The following is a 12,043-nucleotide window of genomic DNA, read 5'->3' as shown; positions in this document are numbered from 1 at the left end:
TAATTTGAGGTCATTAACTAACTCCTCCCGTGTAGTTCTAGGATGCTTTTTCACCTTTCTCAGAACCATTGACACCCCACGAGGTGAGATCTTGCGTGGAGCCCCAGAGCGAGGTCGATTGATGGTCATTTTGTGCTCCTTCCATTTTCGAACAATCGCACCAACAGTTGTCACCTTCTCTCCCAGCTTCTTGCTAATGGTTTTGTAGCCCATTCCAGCCTTGTGCAGGTCTACAATTTTGTCTCTGACATCCTTGGACAGCTCTTTGGTCTTTCCCATGTTGGAGAGTTTGGAGTCTGCTTGATTGATTGATTCTGTGGACAGGTGTCTTTTATACAGGTGACTAGTTAAGACAGGTGTCCTTAATGAGGGTGACTAATTGAGTAGAAGTGTCTAACCACTCTGTGGGAGCCAGAACTCTTAATGGTTGGTAGGGGTTCAAATACTTATTTCACTCAATGAAATGCAAATCAGTTGCTATCTTTTATTTAAAGTTATTTTTTCGATTTTCCTTTTGATGTGCTATCTGCCACTGTTACAATAAACCTACCATTGAAATGATACTGTTCTGAGACTTTTCATTTCTTTGTCATTGGACAAACTTACAAAATCAGTGAGGGGTCAAATAATTATTTCCTCCACTGTATGTGGCAAAATTTTGGGAATTACAGCTAACAGAACAGATACAGCACTACATCTGAAGAAGAAAAACAAGTGTGAACTACATATGAACAGCAGGATCATGTTGGCTTGCGTTTCTGTTATCTGCGTATTTAGCCAAAATTAGAATGTTAAATTTGATTTATCAAATGTATGCGTTAGCGCTTGCACATTGCAAAAGATTAATATAGGTTTAAGATGCATGAACATATCAAGTCATGTTAGACACACTTCTTTCTTATGCCACCTCATGGTTGGTGTACGTGTACAGTGATAATTTTGGAAAGTTTTACATAATTTGTCAGATTATACAATTTGGGCATGACCCTTTCTCTTGACTATTATAAAAAGGGACAAGACAGGTCAAATTTATTGCCAAAAATATAATAAAATTTTATGCAACTGCTAAGAAAGTCTTCCCTTTTAGGGTGGGTTCACATAACGTTTACTGCCTCGGTTTGACGTTTACCTTACAAAAAAAAGGATACAAATACGCAGCACACCACGTTCCTGTATTCTGCACAGTCCGGTAAAAAAACATACGTTTTATTTACCATGGTGGACGGATGCCACTGAACATCATCAGTCTGAGGTATCCGTTTAATGCATCCTTTTTTTTTTTTACATACGTTAAACAGATGGAAAAAACATGATGTGAACCCACCCTTATTTCCATATTTAGAACAAACATGGAACACCTTTAACATTTCTAGATATAATGGTCCAGATTTACTAATCCTACAGATGGTGCAAGCTTAGATAGGCTGTCTAGACCTGCACCAGGTTTATCACAGTGCCTCTTGTTGTATACCAAAAATTAGCAGGCTTACTTTGAGAAAGATTTTTACACCAGAATTGTTTTGCACATCTTAGCCCCCTCCTGCTTTCCGGCAAGTTGCAAAATAGTGTAGACACTCTAGTTGCTCCAAACTACACCAATTTGAGATATCTTTTTAGACAGATTTTAGGGCCAAACACATCAGTAAAACGGGGCCATTATTTGAATGTGGAGGGAAAATAAAAAGATCACCTACCGTTCACAAAGCTGTTTATTAGCCAAGAATACCAGCTGTAAATAAAACATGTAAAAAGTTAAAGGCATATCAGCGAATAAAATGGCAAGATGGCTGCCATAAGCAGAGGTGTACTAACAAAGCCAAGGGTCCCCCAAGTTCTGTCTGGGCCGGGGTACTAGACAGGGGTGCCCGTTGTCGCCTCTGCTATTTGCAGTTGCGATTGAGCCATTAGCCGCAGCGATTCGTAAATCAACGGACATTCGGGGGTTCCAATATGGGACAGTTAATAATAAAGTGGCGATGTATGCAGAGGACACTTTGCTTTTTCTGGGGGATACTGGTCCATCGTTGGAAGCGGCTATGAAAATCATTGATTGCTTCAGGGATCTGTCGGGTCTGACTATTAACAGATGCCCGGAGGATTGAATTGCGCAGGATCGGGACTGGGGAGAGTTCTAGCCGCCGCCCAGCGAAGTGAATAATGATGAGCTGGGCGGGGCTTAAGAACGGCAGTTGGGAAGGCTGGCTGGGCGCATTTTCACATGAAACGCCGCCCCTTGGGCAGATTGCTGACCGAAGAAGCAGGTTATAAAACTTTATATTTCGCTCTTTATAAGGTGGACAGGGGGGATACTTATATGCTTTTAAAAGACTGTATAAGACCTGTAATGTCATATATCTAACTATATATGCTGTTTTGGCCTGTCAGTGTCCCTTTAAGCATTGCTTGTCCTCTAATGACCTACTGCTGATCCTTGAGACTAAGGGGGCTGGAAAGAGTGGTCCGATGGGTGATTTGGGACACTTGATGCAGTCCGTGTGGAATAAGGTCAAGCTCCTGAGGGGGGGTTTTCGGCAATACAGAATACACTCCACTGTGGGACAATCCCGTGCTGCCGGAATTCCTCTCCCTGTCTGAGTTTGGGGCATGGAAAAGGAAGGGTATTCTGAGGTTGGGCCATCTTTTGGAGGAAAAGAAGTTCATGTCATTTACCAGATTTCAGGAGAAGTATGAACTGCCTAGAACTCACTTTTATAAGTACCTTCAGGTGAGACACGCATACAACTCCACATTTAAAGGTACGACTATGGTGGCGGGGAGAGATGCTGCATTGCACCAGATCCTGTCCAGGGGGGCGAGGAGAGGTATGATTTCCTGTATATACAAGCTGTTGCTTGATAAGTTTCTAATGTCACATCCGCTTGCGGCTAAAAGTAAATGGGAGAAAGATGTGGGCGAACTAACTGATGACCAATGGTCTGACATACTGGAGGCGATAACTCTCTCTTCCTTGAGTGAAGGACGTAGACTCTCGCAGCTGTTTATTGTCCATAGAGTCTACAAAACACCGTTTTTTTTGTTCCGTATAGGGTTTAGACCCACGGATGAATGTCCAAGATGCTCTGTGGTGTCTGCAGATTTGTTGCATATGATGTGGACGTGCGAGAGGTTAGGGAGATACTGGGAGTTGGTACGTCAGACAACACAGGACGTTTACAAAGTACGAATACCCTCTGACCCGAAAGTGTGTGTGTGTAAGGATAGGTCTCTGAATTGGCAACCGGTCAGGTGCAAAAAATAGCTATAGGTAGAATGTTATATGTCGCTAGGAAGTTAATCGCCCTACATTGGATACAGACAGCGCCGCCAACCCTAGGCGAATTCCTAAGTGCGGTTGACACGATGCTGAGTTATGAACGGATGGTGTACCAGAAGCGTGGATGCCCAGCGAAATTTGAAAAATTGTAGGATCCATGGCTGTCGTTTCGACGTCTGAATAGAAATGTTTAACAATGTGCCTTTGTATTTTGCAGGTTAGGGTGGGGTGGGATGGGAGGGGTGGGGGAGTGGGATTGAAACTTGTTTACTACACATAGTTTGGTGTCCTTTTTGTTATTAGCCCTATGGACAGTATGTCTCTATGTCATCCTTGTACGTAATGTGATAAAACGTGTATTTACACTGTAAAATGTTCAATAAAAATGATCTGATTTAAAAAAAACAAAGCCAAGGATCTTACCTTTTGTATTTTATATTTAGGAGCGAATAAACGGCTCCCCCCACACACAGAGGGTATAACAAGTATGACAGGTATTTCATGGCCTTAAAAGAAAGAAGAATGTTTTCTTATACGATTTCTGAGCATTCATATATGACATACAACAGCTTGCTCTACCAAAAGAAATGGTCAGGGTCTGAATAAATAACGAAGCACACAGCTTACAACGTAATCCACTGTAGCCCATAACACAGACAAACCCACTAGCAAACTGTTGACTTTATTTGTGCATACTTAGTGGTTGGCCACTTTCTGGCTACTGTTAATCATTTATTATGGAAGATGGCTACAGTATATGGCACCTACTAATATAGCCTTTGTTGATATTCTGTGCCGTATGCTATATTTCATAAGTCATGTCCTATTGTACAAATCTTCTGTGCTGTCCACACAGAGGTCCTGTCCATAAGATGGTGGGTCATGTGACCAGACACATCAATCAGCTTTCTCCATTGTAGCAAACTACACCTGCACTAAACCCCCAACAATGGAAGTTCAGAAGACAGGCGCAGTGTATATGAATGGAGGAGGCTGACTGATGTGGTTGGTCACATGACCCTCCATCAGCAGCCATTTTATGGATGTGGACAGCACATAAAGGGCATAAACAAAGTAGTAGAGCAGCACAACCGGACCTCTTGACCAAACCGGAATGCAACAGCCGCGATGGGACCGCAGATCCACAGCAGTCCAAGGAACAGCAATAAATGGCAAAAGTCACAGCAGCATGTCCGATGCGTCTTGTTTATTGGAAGCCATGAGTGCACACACAAACAAAGTACTTTGTTTGTGTGTGCACTCATGGCTTCCAATAAACAAGACGCACCGGACATGCTGCTGTGACTTTTGCCATTTTTAGCACATAAAGGGGTCATACCTTATGAAATATAGAAAATGTCATAATATCAACAAAGGCTACATTAGCAAGTACCATAAAGTCATCTTAAAAACACATTGCTCAACAGTAACCAGAAAGTGGCCAATATCCAGAGGTTTCAGAGAACTATTTTCTAAATAACTTGTCATTTATCTTTGGTATGTGAAGACTGTCATTGTGGATGACAAATGTTAAAATGAAAATTAACCAATCTCTAACGTGGCCTGTAGCCTAGTATGGGCTTCCACTGATGGGATGTAGATATGTCATTAAATGGGTTGTAGATATGTCATTAAATGGGTTTTCCGATAATAATTACTTTTTGTATAATGTAAGCAGTCTACCTCCTGAAAAACTAAATTCATACTTACCTGCTACCCACCACTCCTGTTCTCTGCTGCGTCCATGTTCTGGTAGATGGAGTGTTTACATCTGGCAGTGGATCGGTATGGCTCCAGTGGTGATGTGGCCACAAGCAGCACATCACCTCTAAAGCCAGTGATTAGCTGCAATGGCGAATTTGACCATGTCCATGCAGTGGCGGACGTAAAACACTCCTGGGACCGGAATATGGACACAGCATAAGCAAAGAGGGGAGCAGGTCAGGGTACTTTCACACTAGCGTTATTCTTTTCCGGCATAGAGTTCCGTCAAAACGGCTCTATGCCGGAAAATAACTGATCAGGTATATCCCAATGCATTCTGAATGGATAGAAATCCTTTCAGTTTGCAACAGTATGCCTTCCGTTCAGTCACTGTCAGACGTTTTGGCCGGACATAATACCGTAGCATGCTGCGGTATTATGTCCGTTCAAAATGCCTGATCAGTCGCCGGAATGCCGGATCTGGCATTAATTCCCATTGACTTGCATTAGTGCCGGCATTGCAAATAAAACTGAAGGACGGATCGGTCCTTCCAGTCTGCGCATGCGCAGACCGGGAAAACTGTGAAAAAGACTGCAAGACGGATCCGTCCATCCGCATGACAAGCGGAGAGACGGATCCGTTCTTGCAATGCATTTGTAGACGGATCCGCACCCGGATCAGTCTACAAATGCTGTCAATTGTCACACTGATCGGCGGATCCGGCAGGCAGCTCTGACGATGGAACTGCCTGCTGGATCACACTAATGCTAGTGTGAAAATAGCCTAAGTATGGATTTCAGGAAGCAGGTATTACATAAAAGTAATTATTACTGGAAAACCCTTTTAAGGATGAACCACTTTCAAACCACAAACAACAAATAATATATCTGCCCATCAGTGGCTTCTGTCTCACAACAAGGCATTGACGGTTGTCAGGAAATGGACTAAGGGGGAGATTTATCAAACTGGTGTAAAGTAGAACTGCCTTAGTTGGCCATAGTAACCAATCAGATTCCACCTTTTATTTTCCAAAGGGGCTGTCAAAAATGAAAGGTGGAATCTGATTGGTTGCTATGGGCAACTAAGCCAGTTCTACTTTACACCAGTTTGATAAATGACCCCCCTAAGTTGACCTATTTAGCTGTTCAAAACCTCCAGCATATGGCCTTGCTTTATATTTCGAGACAGTAATCTAAAACTTCAACAAAACCATGCATTCCATATACGTACCTGGGTATCATACTCTTCAGTCTTCTTTTCGGATTCACTGCAGGCTCCGAACTATGAAAAGAAACAGTTTCACAATGAAGAAATATAAAGAACATCTTCAAAGAAATTAACAAGTCCTAAATGTACTTGACTACAGCACAGGGCTAACAGGAGACAATCTTGTATCGAAGTACAGGGAGAAGAAATTAAATATATAAGAGAAGATTCAAAAGAGCATAAAAATGCAAACCTATAAACTTCTATACACAGATAACAATGACTGGTCTTAAGGGCCCATCATCAATAATTGGGAACTCTTTTCTTCTTGATCATGGCCCACTTGTGTGAGCTGTATTTACATCTAGCAATTATCGCCTTTGTATGGGCATGATGATCACTATTATGATCCCTCATCATTAGGCCCAAAACAGAGGCACCAGCCATGTGACTTCAATGGGTCCACAACACAAGACATGTTTTATCTTTTGCTGCGGAGGCATGGACCTGGAAGCCCTTGTGTGTTCCTGTGGGCTTCCCAGTCTGTGCTGCCGTGCCGCACGTCTTGTGGATCGCAGACCCATTGCAGTTAATGGCTCCGCATTGCGATCTGGATTTCACATGGCAAACCTGCGGTATGTCGCCGTGTGAATGTGGCCTAAAACTAATTCATTGTTTGGCAGCAGTTTACACAGGGAGATGCACTGCTGACAAGTTGTGATTTTAGGTGCCATATAAACAATCGGATCTCCCAAAAAACAAGGGTTTTTTCTTCTTTTGTCGGATGATCGGTGGCACATTTACATGCGGCAACTATTAATAACAATCATCATCTTAATATATATATATATATATATATATATATATATATATATATATAGCCAACATACTCCGCAGTGCTTATAATTGTTTGTACATGTACATGTACATGCACGCGAGAGCTTAAAATCTAATTATTGTGAATGAGTATTTGTAGGAACTGTAACTGATCTGATCCTCAGCCCATGTAAAACGAGATTTTTGTATAACTTACCAGTAAAATCTCTTTCTCGCCTTTCTTTGGGGGACACAGGAAACCTTGGGTATAGCTCAACTCCCTAGGATGCGTGACACTAAGTGAAAACTGTTAAGCCCCTCCTCCAGCAGCTATACCCTCAGCCTGGAGAGAGAGACTACCAGTTGCGTGTCCAAGTAGTGAAAGAAAGGTAATGACCAACCATATAAAACCAAACAAGTCAACTACCCGACAGGGGCAACTAAACCGTAACGGTAAACCAGAACAATGGGTGGGTGCTGTGTCCCCCAAGGAAGAGCGAGAAAGAGATTTTACTGGTAAGTTATACAAAAATCTTGTTTTCTCGCCCAATTCCTTGGGGGACACAGGGAACCTTGGGACGTTCAAGAGCAGTCCAAGAGGGGAGGGACTACAGCCCAAGGCAAAAACCACCGGAGGCATCAAGAAACCGCCGCCTGCAAGACCAGGCGGCCCAAAGCAGCATCCGCCGATGCATAGGTGTTCACCCTGTAGAACTTGGTGAAGGTGTGCAAGGAAGACCAGGTGGCCGCCTTACATAGTTGGTCAGCCGAAGCCCGATGCCTCTGAGCCCAAGAAGCACCGACCGCTCTGGTAGAGTGAGCGGTAACACCAAAAGGCGTCTCCTTGCCTTTAGCGCGGTAAGCCTCGACAATAGCCATCTTGATGAAGGGGCCATAGACACCTGGGACGCCGCCAACCACTTGCGCGGACCTTCCGGAACCACAAAGAGAGAGTCCGTGCGCCGAAAGGGTCCGGTGACTTCCAGGTAAATCTTCAGGGCCCTAACAACATCCAGGCGGTGAAGCTCCCGTTCTCAAGGATAAGAAGGAGACGGACAAAGGGAAGGGAGGACGATGTCCTCATTGAGGTGAAAGGCGGAGACCACCTTCGGAAGGAAGGAACCGGACGGAGAACCGCCTTATCCTGGTGGAAGACCAAAAGGGGCTCCGCGCACAAAAGTGCCGCCAATTCAGACACCCGTCGAAGGGACGTGATGGCCACAAGGAACATGACCTTGCAGGACAAAAGGCGAAGAGAAACCCTCCGCAAAGGCTCGAAGGAGGTAGATTGGAGTGCCGTTAGCACAACATTAAGGTCCCAGGGTGGAATGGGAGAGCGATACGGGGGAACAGAGTGAGCGACTCCCTGGATAAAGGTTTTGACAGGCCCGAGAGGGGCCAGAGGACGCTGGAAGAGGATGGAAAGCACCAAGATCTTGACCCTTTACTGAGCTGAGACCCAAACCAGGTCCAGACCAGACTGCAAGAAGGACAAGATCGTGGGAAGGGAAAAACGAAGGGGATGAACATCCAGAGTTTCGCAAAAACCCAGGTAAGACCGCCAGGTCCGGTAATAAATCCTGGACGAGGCCTGCTTTCGTGCGTGGATCATGGTACGAACCACATCTGCTGAAAAACCTCTCAATAGCCATGCCGTTAAACGTAGCGACCCTAAATGCTGGTGGAAGATCGGCCCTTGAGAGAGGAGGTCTTCTCTTAGAGGCAGCGGCCAAGGCGCGTCTCCCAGGAGCAGCATTAGGTCGGCGTACCAAGGCCGGCGAGGCCAATCCGGGGCTATGAGAACCGTAGGCACGCCCTCCGACGCGATTTTTTGGAGGACCCATGGCAGAAGAGGGAGGGGCGGAAACACATGATTTATATACGCCACAGCCGTGGCGTTGTCCAACTGGACAAGGACGGGATGACCCCGAAGTAGTGGAGTCCAATGCCGGAGCGATAGGAGAATCGCCCTCAGTTCCAGAATGTTCCGATGGAGACCAAGTGCCCTGGACGGACCGGGGAGGAAACACCCCCCCACCCTGCAGACTGGCATCGGTGGTAACCACCAGCCAGGTCATTGGCAGAAAGGATTTTCCCAGAAGGGGGGTCCGTAACCACCAGAGGAGGGAGGTCCGAGCATGGGGAGGAAGGGGGAAGGGCCGGTCCAGACTCCTCGGAGACTTGTCCCAGGCAGACAGAATTGCCATCTGGAAGGTGCGGGAGTGATATTGCGCGAAAGGAATCGCTTCGAAACAGGACACCATCTGTCCCAATACTCGCATGCTGGACCGGAAGGACTGACGGCGGTGGAGAAGCAGGGTCCGAACCGAACGGTGAAGGAGCTGACGCTTTTCCGGTGGGAGCCGAACCTCCGCCGCTTCTGTATCCAGTAACATCCCCAGAAAGACGAGTTGTCTGGATGGGGTAAGCGAGGACTTGTGAAGGTTGATAATCCAACCGAACCGCTCCAAGGTTTGCAGCGTGAGGGTCACGCTGGTGGACGTCTGGGAACAGGAGGGTGCCTTGATGAGCAGATCGTCCAAGTAGGGAAGTAGAAAAACACCCCTGGAGCGGAGCAAGGCCAGGACAGGGGCAAGGATCTTGGTGAACACCCGAGGAGCCGTCGCCAGGCCGAAGGGGAGGGCGACAAATTGATAATAATCGTTCCCCACCGCAAAGCGAAGGAAACGCTGGTGACACTGAGCGATCGGGACGTGGAGGTAAGCGTCCTGGATGTCGATAGACAGAAACTCCCCTCTCTCCAGAGAGACGGAGGAAACGGTTTAACCGCTTGAGGTCCAATATTGGTCTTACCGATCTTCTTTTTTGGGGACCACAAAAAGGTTTGAGTAGAACCCCTTGAACCGGTCCCTTAGAGGAACGGGAGTGATCACTCCTTTTTCCAGAAGGGTGCGAATGGCTTCGGAGAAGTCGGCCGCACACTGGGGGTCCCTCGGGACACGGGAGCGAAAAAAACGAACCGGAGGGAGGGACGCGAATTCGATTTTATATCCGGAAGATACAACTTTGAGAGCCCAGGCGTCGGAGACGTGCGCCTGCCAGATGTCCCTGAACAGGAGTCGTCGTCCCCCCACCCGGGTGGGTGGGGGCGCACCTTCAGGCGGGGGTCTGCTTGGCCGTGGGAGGGCGAGCAGGCTGGGACTTACGCCAGGAGGGTTGAGTCTGAAAAAAAGGCTTTTTACGCCTATCCTGGGAAGAGTTAGATGACGGACCGGACGTGGATTGAGGACCGGCGGCCCTGCGAGAGGACCTAAAGCGAGAGAAACCAGGACGCCCTCTAATGGCGCTCTTGGTCCTAGGCTGGGGAAGATGGGTGCTCTTCCCCCCCCCGTGGCTTCAGAAATGATCTCGTCCAGGCGGGACCCGAATACGCGGGAGCCCGTGAAGGGAAAGCGAGCAAGTGACCGTTTGGAAGCGGCATCCGCCGTCCAAACCTTTAGCCAAAAGGTCTCTTCTAGCTGAAATGGCCAGAGCAGAGGAACGAGCCATGAGGGCCCCTGAATCAAGGGAGGCCTCACAAATGAATTTTCCTGCCTGAACAATGAGCTGGGCTAAAGCACGGAGGTCCTGAATGGAGACGTCCGAATCAAGTTCCTGATCCAGCTGGGAAGCCCATTCCGAGACCGCTTTCCCAGCCCAGGCGGAAGCAAAGACCGGCCTGAGGGCTGAACCGGAGGCGGCAAATATGGCCTTTGTAAGGGATTCCATGTGCCGGTCCTCAGCGGACTGAAGAGAGGAGCCGTCCGCCACAGGACCGTACTTTTGGACAAGCGGGCCACGGGAGGGTCAACCTTAGGCGGAGACGCCCAAGTGGAGATGCAATCCGCTGGGAAGGGATAACAGATATCCAACTTCTTAGAGGGGGTAAAACGGGCATCAGGGCGAGACCAGGCCTTAGAAACTACCGACGAGAAGTCGGCATGGAGAGGGAAAACGGTGGATGCCTGCTTGGGGCGGAAAAAGGACACACCGGCCTTGTCAGAGCTGGGAGGGTCATCGTGAATTTTAAAGGTGTCACGAATGTTGGTAATGAGATGGCCCACAGCAGAGGCCAGCTTGGACGGTAAAGCAGAGTCCATATCCCAATCCGAATCCACTAATTCTCCCTCTGAGGGCATGTCCTGTGAGGAGGAGGGGCCCGACTGAGACCGCACTCTTGGAGGTGACAGGGATGCATCCGAGGATGACACGCACTCCGCCCTAGACCGCTTCTGGGAGCGAGAGACCCAGACGGATCAGCCGAAGTAGCGGACCCGGAGGGTACGGCAGGGGGTGTATCAGGCTGCGTGGCAGGCTGTGTATTCGCAAGGCGGCCCACGACATTAGTGAGGCTTTCCACGGCCTGGGACAGGGATCTTGCCCATTCAGGAGGATCCAAGAGGACAGGGGGCGGCACAGCAAGTGGTGGACCCTGTATTGGGACCTGGCATGCAGAGCAATGCGGGTCTGATTGCCCCCGTGGGAAGGGTGCATCACAGGCGGTGCAGGCGTGATACCAGGGCCCAGAGGCCCCTGAGGGATTGGACAGGTTATCTAGAATGGTATGGCCGTAGAGAGGTACTGGCTGTACCAGCACAAGAGCGACACCGCGATCTCTGTGCAGCCGTCGCGCTGCCAGCCAGCAGTTAAGGGGTGCCGGTCTTCACTATCCCCCTGCGGTTGCTCTGGGGATCTCAGTGATAACCCCTTTAGTCCCGCTGCAGAAGGAGCCTGGAGAGCGGGGGACTCAAACTCATAGCTTCTGCATCACAGTGCAGAAGGAATGTGGCTTCTCCCATTCATTCCCCTCAACCCCCCTGTATATCGCCCCACTTCAGGGAGTGGGGGTCCCTGTAGCCCCAGAACATCTGCCCCAGCGTCAGGGAAGGAGGCATTGGGTGCAGGAAGGGGGGGGGAGGGAGGGAGAAGGGGGAAAGAGCAGGGCTGGAACAGCCACTCTCACCAACCTGATGACTTCACCCTTTGTCCGTTCCAGCAGGGTCGCCCCTTCAGCTACTGGCACCGTAGTGGCAGGACGCTGG

General features: G+C 48.2%; 1 protein-coding gene across 1 annotated transcript in view; it reads right to left on the bottom strand.

Annotated features, from left to right (window-relative positions):
• CLPTM1L (CLPTM1 like) overlaps nt 1–12,043 on the bottom strand; it is a 102,760-nt gene that overhangs the window by 15,135 nt on the left and 75,582 nt on the right. Inside the window, exons 12-14 of the mRNA XM_040432482.1 lie at nt 6,210–6,260; nt 3,698–3,780; nt 1,695–1,729 (exon numbers count right to left, since the gene is read on the bottom strand). Coding sequence (XP_040288416.1) covers nt 1,695–1,729; nt 3,698–3,780; nt 6,210–6,260 — 169 coding nt within the window. The remainder of the gene's footprint in view (nt 1–1,694; nt 1,730–3,697; nt 3,781–6,209; nt 6,261–12,043) is intronic.

The sequence above is a fragment of the Bufo bufo genome, chromosome 5, assembly GCF_905171765.1.
Source record: "Bufo bufo chromosome 5, aBufBuf1.1, whole genome shotgun sequence".
Classification (NCBI taxonomy): Eukaryota; Metazoa; Chordata; class Amphibia; order Anura; family Bufonidae; genus Bufo; species Bufo bufo.
Note: the sequence above shows the minus strand (reverse complement) of the source record. Positions and strands in the feature narration are given on the sequence as shown.